Source organism: Clupea harengus, chromosome 2, assembly GCF_900700415.2.
Source record: "Clupea harengus chromosome 2, Ch_v2.0.2, whole genome shotgun sequence".
Classification (NCBI taxonomy): Eukaryota; Metazoa; Chordata; class Actinopteri; order Clupeiformes; family Clupeidae; genus Clupea; species Clupea harengus.
Genome location: NC_045153.1, coordinates 16,768,960 through 16,788,058, shown reverse-complemented (window position 1 = coordinate 16,788,058; position 19,099 = coordinate 16,768,960). Strand labels below are relative to the sequence as shown.

The 19,099-nt window shown below is 41.3% G+C and overlaps 1 protein-coding gene across 1 annotated transcript in view; it reads left to right on the top strand.

Annotated features, from left to right (window-relative positions):
* Window positions 1-18,166, top strand: part of uxs1 (UDP-glucuronate decarboxylase 1) — a 50,313-nt gene extending 32,147 nt beyond the window's left edge. The window contains exons 10-15 of the mRNA XM_012819727.3: window positions 5,432-5,551; window positions 5,862-5,905; window positions 16,287-16,347; window positions 16,582-16,639; window positions 16,783-16,886; window positions 17,104-18,166. Of these exons, the coding sequence (XP_012675181.1) occupies window positions 5,432-5,551; window positions 5,862-5,905; window positions 16,287-16,347; window positions 16,582-16,639; window positions 16,783-16,886; window positions 17,104-17,235 (519 nt within the window). The 3' untranslated portion in view covers window positions 17,236-18,166. The remainder of the gene's footprint in view (window positions 1-5,431; window positions 5,552-5,861; window positions 5,906-16,286; window positions 16,348-16,581; window positions 16,640-16,782; window positions 16,887-17,103) is intronic.
* Window positions 18,167-19,099: the final 933 nt, after the last annotated feature.

The window sequence follows — 19,099 nt, the reverse complement described above, 5'->3', positions numbered from 1 at the left end:
TACTTCTCCTTTGTTATTGAAAGCAATTTAAGGGATTAACATTTCTGTGAAAATAGAGCAAAAACGCTGTAAAGACATTTAACACCCCACAGTGTAATTATATGTTGTTATGGTCACCTAAACCATAAAGATGTGTTACAATGTTTTGTTTTTTAAGCCAAGAGATTTGCCCTTTGAGCTGTTTTACATTTAAGCAGGTAGATGAAAGGATCGCCAACATCACTTTCACAATAAACAAATGCAAATGTTAATGTTTGCTACCTAGCTGACTAGTCATCAACCAACGTTTTACCTGGCTGCCTAGCAACTACTGCACAAAGTCTGCCATACCTTTGCAAGCTGTTCTCTATGAGCCATGTTTTCAGTGTGACTAAAGAAGCATCTGAATGCGAGCCCTTTTTTGGCATTTGCACAATGCTGCATAAGTGCCTATCGAGGGAGGAGGTCCGGGCTTTGTTGAGTAAATGCTAACTTTAGCTTTAGCCTTTGTTTGCTGAGGGCTGTGAATCGGCAGCGTCTGCTCTTTTACAGCAGCATCTTGTTGCACACGCGCACACACACACACCCACACACACACACACTTCACACACTGACACATTTACTTGCCTAGGAAGTTACTATATCACTTAGTCAATTTGGGGTGTGAAATTATTGGGCTGAAAATCATTTAAAATGAATATAACATGTGATGGATGTTGTAGCAAGTTAATATTTATATCTGCCCTGTACATTTTTAGTTTGAGTGGAAGACGCACACATGTAGTGCATTTAAATATTCTGTGTTAAATGTCTCTTAGTAAACTATAGCTAGGCTTCTAATAATGCCCTGAATTAGACACATTTGGACGTGGGATGTTGAGTGACAGACTTGACCACGACAATACCTTCTTGAACCAGAGCCATTTTGTTTTAGTTAACAGCCATCCATAATTAATTTGTTCTACCTACAAATTGGATACATTTCCACGCCCTCTGGTTCTCTGCACACATAGTACATGGGTACATAGTACATGAGTGCGTTACAAATAAAATGAATTATTATTATTATTAATATTATTATGGTTTATTTCCGTGTCTGCCTGTCTTGTCTCTTTCACATGGCTAGAGTCACCAGCTTTCCCACAGCTGATTGACACCAGCCTTTTGCTGGTGCTGATCGGATCTGTATGTCCTGTCATACCGCATATGTCACTGCTGCTGTGACGGCTGCTTTATCTTGGTCTGTGGCACACCCTCGCGATGCAGACGCATCAGCTGTCAACCTCTGACGGTGTTCGTGGACGCACACCTTATTCTTTTCGGCATTAACCGTCCATCACTGATACAGTCGGATTGAAATATCCTCAATTATGTCTGGCATTTCTTCTTTCTTTTTTTTAAATACAATGACATTTGGAAAAAGGAGAGAGGAAGATATGCTGTCAGGTCGTCAGGAAAGGAAGAACGACGGGGGGGGGGGGGGGATTCACTGTTGTGTCATGTCTGACTTTCTCCTTGTCATTATGCCTACATTTTTCTTTAGCTATGAGCTGTCATTGAGTGGCTCTGTGTGAGACTATATTTGCTAATAAGCCAGCCTGTTGCTATTGTCATAGTGGACGTTGTTTACAGCTAGTATGCCTCTTCAGCTCGGCATTTACTCCTTATTTATTTTCTCTCAGTTCTCTCGTTCAGTTTCTCATCTTTTTTCCTCTCAGTGGTCTCTCCCTTTGCCAGTCAGTGCCACAGGCAAAAGCAGGGTTGGGCAGATGGGCACATGTATCAGCCTGCCATTCTCTGTTGGTCTTTTCCTGTCCATCGTTTTATCAGACATTTGCAATTTGATATTCCTACTATCTACTGTATTATCAATTCCTTTCTCGTTCCTCACCCTCACATCATCCTTGCCCAGGATATTGCCTTTATCGATTGGCAGGGTAGATGGTTGATAGCCGCTGACAGCAGCCGCCTTCTGACCTTCTCTGTACTCCTTCAGGTCTGAAAGGGTATTCCCCTTCTCCTCAGTATCAGTGTCTGCCCAGCATAGATACACACACACACATCTACATAGATCATAGATACACACAGACACATCTACATAAATCATAGATACACACACACACACACACACACACACACACACACACACACACACCTACATAGATCATAGATACACACACACACATCTACTTAGATCATAGAGACACACACACGCGCGCACACACACACACACACACACACACACACACACACATCTACATAGATCATAGATACACACACACACACACACACACACATCTACATAGATCATAGATACACACACACACATCTACATAGATCATAGATACAATCAGACACATCTACATAGATCATAGATACACACACACACATCTACTTAGATCATAGTTACACACACACACACACACACACACACACACACACACATCTACATACAGTGTTGTGCACGTTCACACCTCTCATGAACTAGTTCAAAGTTCAGTTCATACAAGTAAACATGAATCGTTCACGTTCATAGTTCACCATTTAAGTTCTGAACTAGTTCATAGTTCAGTTCATTTTCATTTTGGAAATGGTGGATCGGATGTAGGCCTACTCGCTGAGTCTGCGTCTCTGTTTTCGCTTTCACTTGCCATTTTTATATTGACACAGAGAGCTGTTGCCTTGGAATACGTTGCTGGTTTGGTATACATGTGTGTGCGATGATTCATGGGTAATGTAGAGCGAAGTCGAGTTAGTTGGTTTAGGTATCGCAGAAATTATACGGGTAGGCTACTGTTATAGAGGGGGTTCGGGAAATGTGTAATCACTGAGGGTCATCCGATTAGAATGGAAAAGAATGGAGACTTGGATATTCAGTTTGATTCTTCACTCTTTGTATTGCATTAACAACAATGAATGGGATAAATTGTAGGTGGGTGTATGTTTGTGTGTGTGTGTGTGTGTGTGTGTGTGTGTGTGTGTGTGTGTGTGTGTGTGTGTGTGTGTGTGTGTGTGTGTGTGTGTGAAAGTAAAGTACAAACAGAAAATAAACACAGCCCTGTAGTAGCCTACCATTTAAATAATGAATTATACAGGGAACTAAAGGTAATAATTTAACCTCTTCAGCAATGACATGCTACTGGCTTAATCTCAGATCAACAAGGGCACTAAATGAAAGACCGCTTAAAAGTTAGCATAGGTAAACCCTGTAACACTCGTAATTGTACATTAGCAGCTTATGCTAAGCGAGTTCACGAACAGTGCATCATGCTAGATTAATTAAGTGACAGTGCAATTATGAGAAAGCTAAACTATGACAAACACATAATGACAAGGTAGGCTACAAAGTCAAACTCACGTGTACATGGACGCACACAACTTCAACAAAGTGCAACGTTCAATTATGTGAAAATGTGCCCAAAGTTAACTGCTACTCCATATAAATATGCCGTGAAGCGATATCAAAACATTGCACCGTGAGAAGTGGAGTCACATGACCAACGCAATTACCAAATATGGTCATTTACCTAAACATGGTCTGTCTGGGCAATTTAACAAACAATTACTATGGCCAACGACAGGTACTGAGCAACTACATGGTACAAGCATTCGATTTAGACAGCGTCTTTCCTCAGTAGAAGGAACACATTCCGTAATGTTTTAGCTAGACCTCAGATAATATGAACGTGTTCACCGTTCAAATTCATTATTTGTCATGAAGTTGCGTTCAGTTCATCGTTCTCATAAAAATGAACGTGTTCAATGAACGCGTTCTTTTGAACACGTTCATGCACAACACTGTCTACATAGATCATAGATACACACACACACACACACACACACATCTACATAGATCATAGATACACTCAGACACATCTACATAGAACCTAAATTCAGTGCTGCCATAAGTGTGCATTCATTAGTTTTAAGTGCTCAGTAATTCATCACCTGTACAGTGTAATCTTTCCCTGTTGGTTAGACTGCCTGTTGTTCTCGGTGCTCGGGCAAATCCGCCCAGGAATTATCCTGACTGCCTCTTTCAGTGTTCAGCAGGTATTCAGAGATCTACCGCTTATACTTCCACTAATTAGGGAAACACGACTATGAAATATCTGACACTCTTAGCATAGCAACATGAATATCACTACAACAAGTATCTCCTAAAATATATTTCTTGCGTGGAATACAATCCATGGATGTTTTATGCAGGTCAAGGTCACATTCCTCTTGCTTATGCACGCACTATATTCTCTTGCATTATTATTTGTGTGAGTTAACCTTGTAAGAGGAAAGGTTAATTTGTGACCACGAGCATGGTGTTTTTCCCTCCTCACAAACTAGGGCTGAACGATTAATTGCATTTGCGATTTAATCGCGATATGATAGAACGCGATTTTCTAACCGCAACGTTCGCGATTAAAAACGTGGTCTAAAAAATATATATATATATATTTTTTTTTAAGATGGTACATTTTGCACACAGTGTTTAAAAAGTGCATGCCTTGTGTTTATTCTTACAATGACTTTGTTTAAATTACTTAAATGCACAGTAGCAAAGCCACCGATTTGTTGTTCTTGATTCTGTAATGAGCAGTTCAATAAAAATGTAAAATGTGGGAAATAATATTTTACACTAAATGTATCTAATATTGTGTTGGTCATATTTAAATCATACATTACGATTTGTTGGGATTTTTTTTTTAAATCGCATATTAAATCGCAATTGCAATATTTGGAGAAAAAAATCACAATTAGATTATTTTCCCAAATCGTTCAGCCCTATCACAAACTAGACTTCACACAAAATGAACATACTGCACCTACTTTCAGAAACACAAGACGTTTTAGATGCTTACACAAGATGACAACAGCCTAAACATAACGCCCTGCTGTCATCAACTAGGAAGGTTATTTATGTCAGTTACAATGTGTCCTGTTGCATTAGATGTATGTACATTTTCATGTCTATCAGGATGTTGTTCAACTAGTTAAACACAGGGTCTTATGATGACTGTCAGGCTGGGCTATATATGCAAACAGACATGAGAGAAATGTTGACATGTTTATCCTTTGCTGTGTCATTAGGAGCTTCGGCAGATTCCTTAGTCCAGATAGTTCTTTTAATTAGCTTGTTTTGATGTTTGCTTCCCTGGTGTCCAGCTGAGCACTGCTCTGCCCCTCCGCTCCTGTTTGCTGGTGTTAAAAATGATAACCGTAGCCTGCTGTCAGTGGGAGACTAAATATTCACACACACATAATCTATACTCACACTGGTGACTGGTTCTGAGTGATGTAAGCTGTTTGGGAATGTCTCGTGAATCTCAAGCACAGAGAACATACTTGCGCGGTGTAAGAATGTTTTTTTGTTTGTATGACGAACAGGGAGCTAGTCTCAAAGGTTGATTCCAACCCAACTTGTTTGATTGATTAGCTGCCACCCTGTTGTGTGCAGGAAGGCGTGGAGGTGAGAGTGGCCCGCATCTTCAACACGTTCGGCCCACGCATGCACATGAATGACGGGCGCGTGGTGAGCAACTTCATCCTGCAGGCTCTACAGGGTGAGGGCCTCACGGTGAGCCTCATCTCTTTTATTTTATTACATCTTATTTGTCTGTCTATCTCACTCTTTCTCTTCTCCCACTCTTCTCCCTGTCTCTGTCACTCTTTGTCTCACACACCCTCTCTGAGACTGGATCAATTTGTGACAAACCTGCTCCAACACCCACACTTTTCTCCTCCTCTGATGTGATTTGGACATTGTTAGGTACAGCTATCTACATTGCAGATTTAGTCAGGTGTATGATGTTGATTTTATGCAACAGCCATTCATGTTTAATTCATGACTCTCTCTCTCACTCACTCATATTCATTTCACCATGCAGGTGTATGGTTCTGGATCTCAGACAAGAGCCTTTCAGTATGTGAGGTAAGAGCTGCCTTACTGTACACATCAAATATTTCCTGACCAAAGGCATTCTAACTAAGGCACAGACCATGGGTAGCAGATGCTGGGAATAAGTACCTTGTTTCAGTACATGTAGTTTAAAAAAAAAAAAGTTCCCAAAAGGTGCCCACACGTGTGTGTCTCTCTCTCTTCTCTGATCCAATTATATGTTGTTTCAGTCGCTGGTAGTGATTTAGGGGCTTGTAGTGAAATAGTAAAGCTAATTTGCTAATTTGAATGTACAAGGTGGTGCAGGTGGTAAAATCCACTATTCTTTTTCATGTGAGTATGACTGCTAACAAACTCCTCCACCACATTCTGAAATAATTTTGATGACTTATTACAATATTATGGAACGCTTTTTTAGCCTCGAGACAGTGACCAGTGGTACCTATTGTGACTGAATCAGTTATGGCAGCTGGCATTTTTTAAATCAGACTTTAGAACACTGAACATGATGTGACCTGACCATGACGCTAGCGGAGATACACTTGAGCTAGCGCATTATGCAGTGTGTCTAGTACAAATGTTTGCATAATTTGTTTCTTCTTTGCTGTTGTCATTGATGTAAATATTGTGGTAAATGTATTCATGAACTGTGAAGTGTGTCCGCTGTGTGGGTTGCAGTTACATATCGATACAGTGATGTGTTTTGATGGAATTATCACAGCATTCCAGTAATGAAATTCTAGGTATTTCAAAGACAGGATTTAGTATTTAAGTCCTTTAAATCAAAACCATTTCTAAGTTTGATTTACGACCCTAGATACTAAGAACCTTTTATAGATTTGGATCTTACTTTCATAAACCATATTAGTTCAATCAACAAAGCTGTTTTACATTTTTCTCAAGAATATAGCCAGAATCAAAGGCCTACTGTCCCAGCAAGATCTGGGGAAAAAAACTAGTTCATGCTTTATCTCCAGTAGACTAAACTACAACGGTCCCCTAACCGGACTTCAGAAAAAGGGCATTAAACAATTACAACTCGTTCAAAATGTGTCTGCTAGAGTTTTAACCAGACCAGACCAGATGTTTTTCTCTTTCTGTTGTTCTCTGTTTCTGCCCCCATCCCTTAAAACGACTGCATTTGTTTTACTTTTTGCTCCTGATGTGAAGCACTTCGATTGGCCCCTGGGTTTGAGTTGTGCTATATAAATAAATGTGCCTTTACGTTCCATGTTTGTGCGCATAGGCTGATGTCTACCTGGCTGGAAAGGGTTTTATTCGATTTATATAGTCATCTACAGAGAGATAGCATGTGTTGCTGTTTGAGTGTGGTGGAACTGGGGGATGGGTATAAGTGCGTTTGGGATTGAGGCATATGCAGAGATTGGGACATGGTGGTGTGTGTGTGCGTGTGCGTGTGTCGATTTGGAGATGTGCATTCGTATGTGAGTGAGGGATGTTTAGAAATGCAAAGCTGTGTGTGTGTGTGTGTGTGTGTGTGTGTGTGTGTGTGTGTGTGTGTGTGTGTGTGTGTGTGTGTGTGTGTGGGGTGAGTCTGTATGAAGATACTTTCTTGAGGTTGAGAGATTGCAGGCACGAAAGTGCCTTTCAGATCTTTTACTTTGTTATGTTTCTGGAAGCACCAGAATCAGCTAGGTAATTGTATTCATAATTATAAAATATTTATCCACACACACACACCACAGATCGGTTAAATTAGGGACCACATTTGAAGCCCCGCTATCATAATGAAAAGGTAACATTTACCTGTACTGTTTAGCGGATCCTGAACAACCTTGACACTCCAGCTGCAGCAAGTGCCTTTCAGAACATATCCTATCAACACAAGAGAATGGCCCTACATAACCATAACCTGGAAAAATAGCTATATTGGATGAGAGACGGCAGTCTTTTATGGTTGAACATACCCAGTGTAACAGAATCAGGTGTGTGTAATAGCTATCTTGCCCTAGGCTGGTATAGTATACAACAGCAGTTAGTAAACTAATTTGCAGTGCCAAGGACATTGCGTAACATCAACCTCCAAGGACGGCATTCAAGAAAAGGAAAGCTGCCTGAGCTCTCACAGAAACTCAGATCTCCACTGACAGCCCAAGCACTTGTCTGTCTGTTTCTCAGAGCTAGATTGTTCAGGTATTTGAGGTATGCACAGGCAGTATGATTGCAAGTATTTGAGGTATGCAGTATGCCCAGTACATATTTTTGCATACTTTTTAATTTTTTTCCCCTTTGCTGTTGCCTTTGATGTAAATGTTGAATGGTGGTGGATGTATTTTATGGAGTGTAAAGTGTGCAGGCACAAAACACATCCGTGGCGGTTTCACAGACTGCATGATTGTGTGCTTTACAAAATGTAAAGAAGACATTATCTGCAGGTAGCCGTTACATAACGATAAGGTGCATGACCTTTAGTCATTTTAGGAGGACGGCCACTGCGGCTGTGATTAATGGTACTGTGGCTCATTCTATACCTCCTGATTACTGCTGCAACTGTATTCTGACTGATTTTTAGTTGGTCCTGTATCCCTTCCCATCTTGTGTCAGTTCCTTCTGCTCCACAGGGAGCCATGGTGGAGACAATGCAGGAGACACGACCCATAGGTCCAAAGTTGACAAACCTCTGGCGTTCACATGTTCATCATATTTCCAATTGATGTAGTATCCTGATATCTATAGCTCAGAAGGCGTGACCTTGAAAAGAAGCTCACTGTCAGCAAAAGGTATGGAGCCACCGGTCTAAACTTTGTTCACTCGCAGTTTTTAAAGCGACGCAGTACAGATAGAGGTGAAGGTTCTGTTGAAACCTGTCTAGAAACGGCTCTAAATGCAAAAGGTATTTAATAGAAACCCAGTACTGTGGCTAGCAACATACTGCATGAGTGCAAGCGATTTTTCCTATGGGCCATCTGTCAGTGTGAATACTCTTATTATTAGACATAGCACACCCAGGAGATATTAACCCATGGAGTTAGTTGCCCTCTGTCCGTCTTTGCTGTTTGTGTAATGATTTGTGGAGAGACGGAGAGCACACATTACACCAAAGGTCAGCGATGCTCTTGGGCTATGCTGTTTTTCATACTCCTCCTCTGGCTGTATTTGCTAATTAGGTGTTTCAAAAGTGAGGATTTATCCGCTTCAACTTGAATTGATCTGACCTCAGCACACAGCGATGAGTGTGTTTCTCCCATTTACATCTGTTTTAATTCCCCTCCATTACACCCACTACCTGGGAGAAACTATTCAAAAGGGACTGTTCCCAACAGAAATAACAAATATGATGAGGGGGTGGGGGGAAAAGAACAAAGAATCCGACATCCATTTTGAGAGTTTTTTTTTTTACCATTTCTGTCAGTCAAACGAAAATGAGAGAGTGAAAGGTTGAAGTTTGGTCATCTTCAAAATTCAGAAAAGGTTTGCAAAACAGTTTCTCTCTCTCTCTCTCTCTCTCTCTCTCATCTAGGTTTTAAAGTTTTGTAAGAAAGCTGTAGAAATGAAAATACAAATGTGTTCTGTCAACAGACCTTGCCTCTCCACGTGCTAATTTGCTCTAAGTCTTTTGTTGCCCAGGAGAGGTTGCTGCCTTGACCTGGCAAGTGGACACACAATCCACAGACATTTATTGATCAGCTGAAAACTCATTACAGGCACCATCTTACACTACAATCAGTGTCTGAGTCAAAGGAGTCAGAAGCACCTCTATGTTTGGTATGATGACACACCTCAGGTTATTGAGTTCAAAGAAACATTCATAGCAATATTTATGGAGTCATGGTTGGACCAGATTAGTTTCAAATCTTGTGAGATTCTGAATACAAATGTCATGGCCATTTTTGTAATAAGTAACGTTATCCATTGGATTATAAAAATTAAATGTAATCTGATCTGAATACTCTTGATTACTTTTAAATCGAACATTAAACAATATTGCACCTTATACTTCACAAATGGACACAGCCACAAAATGTTGAGTTCCACAAGTGTTATTTTTCCTCTTAAAACATCTCAAAACATTTTAAAGGCAATTCAAATGCATTTAGCACATTCAGCATTTACAATTGGTCAAATCAAATGACAAAAACAGCATTTGCACAAACTACAGGTGGATTGTGGGTATTCTACAACAGGTCCCATGCTGTTTCTTTTGTGCCAGTTTTTGTTGCTGCTGTTTTTTAATCACAGGACACACAGATATACTTGGTTTGATATACTTGCTTGTGTTGCTTCTGGCTCTCAGCATGAGTCTGCTGATCTGCATTGGGGAGGGTTCATAAGGGATGGTGAAATTGGAAGGAATGAAGGCGCTACTATGCTCAAATATAAATGGCCTGTTAGATGATGAATAGCACTAATGGACTACATTCACTATAAATGGAGAGTAGTTGTCAGGGATAATTGTGGAGAGATTTTGGTCCTTGAAGATGTTGTTATTCACAAGATTTAAAGTCACAGGAGGTGAATAAGGAAGGGAGGAAATAATAAGAATGGTTAGGCTTCTTTATATTCAATAGATTAAGCACTTTGCCTACTCTGCAGGTTGATGAGGTTGTGAGTTTATAAAGGGAGTTTAGGGACAATGAAAAATAAATATGTGTTTCCAGAAGAAATTAGCTTGCAGGCCTCTACATTTAGAGACTGAGCCTGTTTTAATGCTGTTACGTGTATCATTAGGTATTTTACCATCAAACAAAGTCTCAAACTGAAATGTATCTTTTTAACCGTTTCTATTTTCAAAACAAACTAAAATATTTCGACAATTTCATGCATCCATAACATAAAATACAGACCACAAAATATACCAGTGTCCATTGTCCATTTCGATAGCATGTTTTCCGCGGCTGCGGATATTATGTCCTTTCAAAGAAAATGCACGTTCTGATCTGTTGCATTGTATCCCTGTAGCAAAGAGGGTTATGTGGAGGACACCATTTGCAGTGTGTCCTCAATGGAAAATGTCTAGACATTTTTCCTTTGCCTGACTTTTAAAGGCGTTCTCGTCATTTCCGCGAGGTAAAAGCTAGGCTGTAGGTGTTTTGGGAAAGAACCCCTCAATGACTGAGCATCTTGCCTGCAACTTTTTGGCACTTTCTTTATCGTCTGTCAAACATGCTTTGGCACCTCCACAAATGTCATTCAGAAACTGCATGCTCATTTGTGAGTGGCGCTGTGTTTTTTTCTTCATTGTTGTTGCCCTCCTCTTGGTTTGGTAGCAGATAACTACCCTAATCTCTGCTGGCCAGGGTCAGCAGCCATCTCTCCCATTCCCTTTGGCCTCAGAGACACAGTGGATCCATTCTGCAATTAAAAAAAGGACAAAGAGTAAAGCACGGCACCTTTTTATTTCTGTCTCTCACTCAAGGTCCCTCTAATCTGTCCAGTCTGCGCTCCATCCAGCCTCCCACTGGTCTGTTTCGCCCACATTCATGGCTCCACACCCGTGGGACTTCTCTCACTCGCCTCTTTTTGTTTCTGTGTACGCAGCAGTTTCTTAATGTGATGCAGGCTTGATTGTGCCTTCAGTATTTGGAATGGCAGGCATTGTTTTGTTTAGTTTTGTCGTAGGGAGTCATTGCAGTGGTTGGGTCGTCAGTGCTACCCGCGAGATGTGGATGCTGTAAAGGATAAGGGATTAAAGCAACGTGTGAGGAGATTGCGAGACAGCTTAGTCATGTCCCACTGAGTTATGAGGTTCACGCTGGGAGGGAGGGATTACAAGGTGTTCAGGTGTAGATGATGGAAAGACACAAAGAACCCGACTGTGTGCCTTAAGTGCCTCAGTAGGCACTTTTCTACTGCAGGAACTTGCTGGCAGGAACCCTCCCTGTAGGACCTCTTTCAGGGCCATATTCGGGGGTGAAATAAGTACGTATTCCGGGGGAGATACTTCTGTGCGTCCCTGAGACTGCTGGGTGACGCTTGCAGTGATGATTGATGCTTATTGGTTAAATGTGCTGTGAGTGGAAGATAACAACAAACAGCATTTTTAAAACTGGCAAGATTAACCAGAAGGTACGTGGTCATAATAAACTGGTTTACACAGTTAGCTTGTTGAGGTTAGGGTCACTGAATATACACATGCATAATGTCTGCTGTAATAATTAATCATTAATTAATCAAAGTGACAGCTGATGTACGTAAAGCCATTTAATTGAGTGTTATGATTGTGAGTTTATCTAGAAAAATCTCTGGTTTAACGGTTTGGTCTGATGTTGGTGCTGCCTCTGGCGAAATACATAATTATTTTGTCATGCTCGAAATTGACATTGCGATCGAAGAGTGAAATGTAAGGTTATGTCACTTGTAGGCGTGTAGATCCTGCACCGCATCGGATAGAAGAAGAAAAGGCTGAAAGGGTCTGTTAGGGGGGCACTCATGTAAACGCTTCTGGGTTGTTGCAGTGGTAAAGTGCCTAGAGTTGTGGCACAGCAGGAGCATGTCTTTATGTGAGAGTCTCTACTGGTGCCTTAACCCTCCTATTATCTTTGGGGTCAATTTGACCCCATTCAATGATTAACGTCTCTAAATAAATGATAAATCATTTTCTGGTTTGAGGTTTAAATTGCTGGGGTCAAATTGACCCCAAGGAAAAAAGATGTTAGTAAATTTGAAGGTAACCGGAGAGTTAAGCTGTGTGCCTGTGTTGCTGTCAGCCAAGGTTTAGTCATCTCCCATTTTTGTAATGGGGGCGACTGTGGATTCACCTAGCAACCCTTCCGATTTTTGAGCGATTTGTCTACCTCCTACTGGACCAGACTCCTACTGGCCGTGTTTTGAAGTGTCCATGAGCAGCACTGAACGCCCCAACCGCTCCCGCTGTGCAGATTGGCGCCCTGATAGACTCCGCCGTTGGTGCTGGAGCTTTGAGTGCTGGACAAGTAGAAAAGCGTTATATAAATGCAGTCCATTCACCATTCTAACATACAATAGGACAGTGGTTCCCAAACTTTTTACAGTCCCGTACCCCTTCAGACATTTAATCTCCAGCTACGTACCACCCCCAATTTGACAGGCTGTAGCGGAGGTGTGTGTGTCAACCGTTGAACAGGGGGGCGTGGCCGGAGCGGAGTTTAGCACAGACGTGACATTTTCTCAATGGTTTTGTTTTTTTAATTAATCCTTGTTCATCGTTGCGATCGTTGTTGTGTTTATTAGAAAGAAATACAGCCTTGCAGGGCAAACTACAGGGGAATTTGGGCGATTTTGATGCACAAAATGATGTTTTCGTCTGAAAGTTGCAATTCTGTTTCAAAGGGTACATTCCGCGAATTCCGTCCGTTTTCCGTTATCGCGGAAATGTTCTCCCCGCGTACCCCCTGAACCACTTTGCGTACCCCAGTTTGGGAACCGATGCAATAGGATAATAGTGCCATTTTGCATCATTTTAAGCTTTGGGTTAGAGTTAGGGTTAACTTATAACACATGCATATCAATACCACAGTACAAAACACATGACCGGAAATAGACCTTTTGTCCAGTTGCTGGTGAAGTGCTGACTACATTAACAAATTATGAAAACCTCTCAAGTATTCAATCATTTTAATCATGGAGGTTCTTTTAATGACTTGGGCCCTGCCCCAACACTGAGGTGATCATTATAGCTCTTACATTATGAGGCACACAGATGAGACAGAGGTAGTCATCAAGTGTAAGATTTTATAGCGGTTTGTAATTTGCTGTCTAAAGAAAATGTATTCACTTTTTCCTGGTTACTGGAAGCCCAGTGGTCAGGGCATTTTATCAGCGGAATTTCAGAAATGTGATTAACATACCTCTTTGTATTTACTCCAAGAAAAGTATGCTTTTTAAACAGAGGTCCAATACAAATTTAATAATAGTTTACATAAAAAATGAAATAACACTACAGCTCAGATATCCAGATTCAGAGATACATGCTTAGATACGGCATACTTTTGAATGCACAAGACAACTGTGGACCAAAGATCTCTCCACCAGTTTAGTTGTTAAAGCAATTGGGTACTATTTTGCATTTCAGGTTGCCTCAGATAAGCTGGAAAAGGATAAATGTCAACAAACTGTGATGTAGGTCCGCACATTTTTGCGCCCACCTTTCATATGCAACATTTCAAGCCTCCAGGTCTTCATCTTCATTGTGTTTCTGCCAAATGAAGACTTAAAGGGTTGAAACATTGCATATAAAATGTTTTGGGGGAGCAAAAAAATGAATGCAGTTTAGACATCCATCCTTTTGTGGTTTATCTTTACCTGTTTCCAGGACCTGGTGCCAACTTGGGTTGGAAGTGGACACCTTTCCTATTTTGTCGCTACAGCCAAGTTGGTCAGATGCACACATCATTGTTTCATTTGGCTTTGCGGACATTTTGTTGTTGTTTTGGCAAGATGTGGTGCGATATTTCTTTAACTTTCATTTGCATGGACACTGACTATGCGGTCTCCTTTATTGATGGGCCTCCATGCTTTTGATGTGTGTGTAATAAGATGCATGCCAGATGATTCTCAGGCCTCTGTGGACTCTCTGGAGTGATCGCTACACACTATCTGACCGTCAGCAGATGTGTCAATCAAAAATAATTAAAGTGGGGCGAAAATGTGTTATAAGTTTATGCGTGTCCCCCAGTTAGATCATTAGTCGCTCATTTAGGAAACATGAGCCCTTGTATAACCATGGGCCCCAATTACACATCGGCACAAGGCTCAGTCCACGAGGTGGACGTTTTTGAAGTGCTCCAAAGCTTTCCATCCGGCGTGCCACAGTGGGCCACAGGATCCCAAGAAGATGTGGCCATGGCCTCTCTAGAAGATGGAAGGAGATGGTCCCCTGCTCCCCAAGCTAACCATTTCCATTCATAATCAGAGGCACCAAACAACAGGCCACCTGACAGCAGGGGACATCAGCAAGTCTATAGGAAGACTGGATAATGAGCGCCTGGTGATTAGGTGTGTGAGTGTGTTTATAAAGAGTGTGTGTGTGTGTGTGTGTGTGTGTGTGTGTGTGTGTGTGTGTGTGTGAGAGTGTGTTTATAAAGCGTGTGTGTGAGTGTGTTTATAAAGCATGTGTGTGTGTGTGTTTTAATCTACAACCCACACAGAGCAACAAAGAGCAAGAAGGTTGTGGTGTTGGGATCACTGGGAACCTCCGTGGGGTGATCGTTTTTTTTTCCCTTCCTCTCCGTCTCTGGCGTTCCTGGCTGCCGGTCTCTGTGCTGCATCTTTAAGAGCACGTGGTGGGGAATCTCCTGCTGAGATGGATGCAGGAGATGCTGGCTAACCCTTTCCCTCCCTACGCCATACAGTTGCTTGGTCTTGCACTCCAGTCCCGAGTCCTGTTCATTATTTAACGCCACAGATGAAAGACCCTTGATGTGTTCTGGAATTGTTTTTGACAGGTTTCCCCTTGACCACAGACAACATGTGTGCACAAGCGAATGTAATCTCCTTGGATCTTCAGTTTTCTGCTGGTATCCACGTCAAAATGAAGACTTCAGTATATGAGTAGTCACACATTGACAACGTGAAAGTTATTGTAGTCTTACTGCACTAAACTGAACCTGACCATTTGACATGTGGAAGACATTTTCTAAGAGAGGTGGTTGCATTCCAGGGATCAAACCAACAAGCAAATTAGTTGAAGAATAGCCATATTTTTATCTGAAATTACATTTGGATGTCTTGGACAGGATACTTCCTTATGCAACAATAATACCCAATTCGCTACACTAAGTTCAGTTTCACGTAGATTTGGTGGCAAAAACAGTCAGATTCTGTTCTCGACAGCCCGAGCAAGAGAATGTTAACCGTCTGGGCATGAATTGGGCTACTGATAAGATGTGATGTAGGCCTAAATGTACTACTGAAATACTAGTGAACACTTGTTTTTTAAAGATGTAGAACGTTGGATGTTAAGATTTTAGAAGCCACATATACTATCTTGTGTGCACAGGTACGTGTTTGTCCTGTTTGAAGCGCTCTCCTATTCCGGTAATGCCATCTGTCAGACTTACTCATCTGACATTTGAGAATCATTTGTACTGTGATTAGACAGATCAATATGAATCCAGATGGAGAAGAAGCTTCAGAGGGAGGAAGGGGAACCAGGGGAGATATATTTTTACGGAACTGAACGAATGTTCCACAGTGTGAGAGAACATACCACCTCAGAGGCATAGGACAAAGTAGCGACGCTCTGACTATGTTGCAGCAGCATACTCTAAGGAATGATAGTGAATCACTGACCTTTGTGTGTATTGTGCATAGTATGGATTGGTTTGATGCCATGTTGTTGATTGTGTTTTCTGTATTGCCTTTGTGGGATTTATTTAGGTTAATTACTTGATTTGGCTCAGCGCAATCTACAAAAGGTTTATGAATCAGTCGTTTAACTCTGAAGTGTGTCTCTCTCTCTCTGTCCTTTCTTCAGTGACCTGGTCAATGGGCTGGTTTCCTTAATGAACAGCAACATAAGTAGTCCTGTCAATCTGGTGAGTATTGTGGATGGCCGTATGTTCAACTTTGACATGTATAGCTATAAGATATGCTTCAAGGATCTTCAACCTTTGTTGATGTTTTGTATGCATCAATGTATATCTACTTGAGCATATGCAATCAGACTATTGATCGTATTGCTCCCAACGAGCCCAGAGCTAGCTTACTTTTGAAGAGACTCGGGTTTTGCCATCTTGTATTGATTTATTTTTTCCTCTTTTTTGTCCCAGGGAAACCCAGAAGAACACACCATACTGGAGTTTGCTCAGCTTATAAAGAGCCTGGTTGGTAAGTTGGGCTTGGACCTTGAATATCACTGGAGTAATTACCTCTGTCACTCCTGATCTTCTCTCCCTTATCAACTCTGCTAACGCTCAATGGCCTTCAACTGTACAAGGTCCTAATTGCTACCTTTCTCTGCCGTTGCCCAGGGAGTCGCAGTCAGATCCAGTTCCTCCCAGAGGCCCAGGATGATCCCCAAAGGAGACGACCCGACATCCGCAAGGCCAAGATGATGCTGGGATGGGAGCCAGTGGTTGGTGTTTTCTCCTTTCCCAATTAATGTGTAGCACCCATTTATCTAATTAGGCGAAGTATTGTTAGGTGTGTGTGTGTGTGTGTGTGTGTGTGTGTGTGTTTTGTGAGTGTGTACATCTTTATGATGGAGCTATGTGTGTAAGTGTGTTTGTTTCTTTCTGTTTTTCTTTCTTGCACCGTCACCACCTTCTATTGTATCTGTCTGTATGCCGCAGGTACCTTTGGAAGAGGGTCTGAACAAAACGATCCAGTACTTTGACCGAGAGCTGAAAAACCAGGCCAACAACCAGTACATCCCCAAGCCAAAGGCTGCCCGCATGAAGAAAGGCAGACCCAGACACAACTGAGACGTCAGCGCACAACGGAGCACTCTCTCTCAGGGACGCTGTGGGAGACATTCTGAGGCAAAGGACAGCATGTTTTGAGGGACAGTCAATACAAGAAAATGTGATTTTGTCAGTCTTTTTTGAATGTCTGTCTTCCTGCTTTAAACTGGGACGTGATCATCATGGAGAAATGGCTTTCAGTCTGAGGTTCGTATAAAGACAGACGGACGGACGGACGGATAGATAGACAGACAGACAGACAGACAGACATGCCTCAGAGAAGCTGCAGATACAGAAAGAGTACGAGAACAACAGAGCCACAGACATTGCCTTGCACTATTGTGTTGTGCGTTGTCCCCTTTATTTAAAGATGAACTGCGAATTTCATGAGCCATTTGTATCTCAATGATATGTCAGACTGTGCAGTATGTTTTCTTGTTTTTTTTTTTTTTTTTTTTTTTTTTCCTTGTCATGATCATGCTTATTCATTGCCATAAAAAAGCTATGGGTGTCTCTTCATTTGTCTTTATGTGGAAAGACATCTGTTGTAAGTGTAGAGCATTTATAACGTTTTAAAGAGCTTGACTGTGCTCCTCTGGTTCACCTCACAGCCTGCAGGGCATCAAATGGGTGAAGGGAAGATTGCGCGACGGGGGAAAGAAAAAGCAGAAAAACGTTTTCTGTTTTTTTTTTTTTCTGCTCTGCCTTGTGTTGTGAGTTTTGAAGCCATTTCTTTTTGTTGTTTTACATTTGTAAGATGTACACCTGTGTGCATGTGCATGCGCGCACACACACACACACACACACACACACACACACACACACACACACAAACACAAACACACAGAAATCCACACATGCACAATCACAATTTACAGAATCTTTAACCCCCACATTTGATTTCAAGAGGGGAAAAGGCTATTTTAATAATAAATATTTACAGTGTTTGTGAGATTTGTTGTCCTGTGGTCCTCATTGTTTGTCTCCTTGGCCAGACCTTGGTGTGTCCATTACCCACACACGACAAAGCTGAACACATTCCTCCTGAAAGTGGCAGCTAAGCTCTTCTCACCTTTCTCATCACCTTCAGTTTTTGATATGCATTCATTGCTTTGTTTTGGTGGGTACCATTTTCTTTGGTATATTAACAGAGGGCTGATGTTTGCCCCCAAAGATGTAGATGTAGATGAAGGCATCTCAACTAAGCCTGATTGGGCATCTTTCCTGTTGCTTAGCTCAAATTCTAAGTTAACTTAAGAGCCTATACGTTTAAATATGACATGTCATCTAGGTAAAATAACACTGGTTTTAGTATGTGGTGGTGATCTGGCGCTTCCTACTTACATTATGTACTAATTGATGACCACCGTACTCTGACATAAAGTGAACTTAATGTTTTGTCAGACATGAACAAACTCAGTAGACAGTAGTACTGAGTGAAGAAAAGTGCATTGATTCTATTTGAACATTTAAACAAATGCTTTGCACTTTATTCTTCAACCACCTACAGAAAAATAGGATGCAACTTTATGTACAGTAAACGACATAATCTCAAGAAGCCTTTAATTTATTGAAATACAGCCCTTGTCTTATCTTTATTAGCACCTAAAATGTAAATTTGACCTGTTTCCTTTCCGTTTTCTTACCTTCCATATATTGCATTAAAAAAGGGGGGGGGGGGGGGGTTAAGAATCTTCTTGAACATTTTGAGATAAATAAATAAACAAGTAGTTGAGTAGAACTAAACTCACCTGGTTGTTCGGTTTTCAGTGTCTCTCTCTCACACGATGTCTAACCAAATTCAGATGTCTCAGTAGAAGCCATGCTTTCATCCTCCCAGAGCTTTAAGCAAAGAGTTGTTTGAGACTTAGCCACACCACTATTC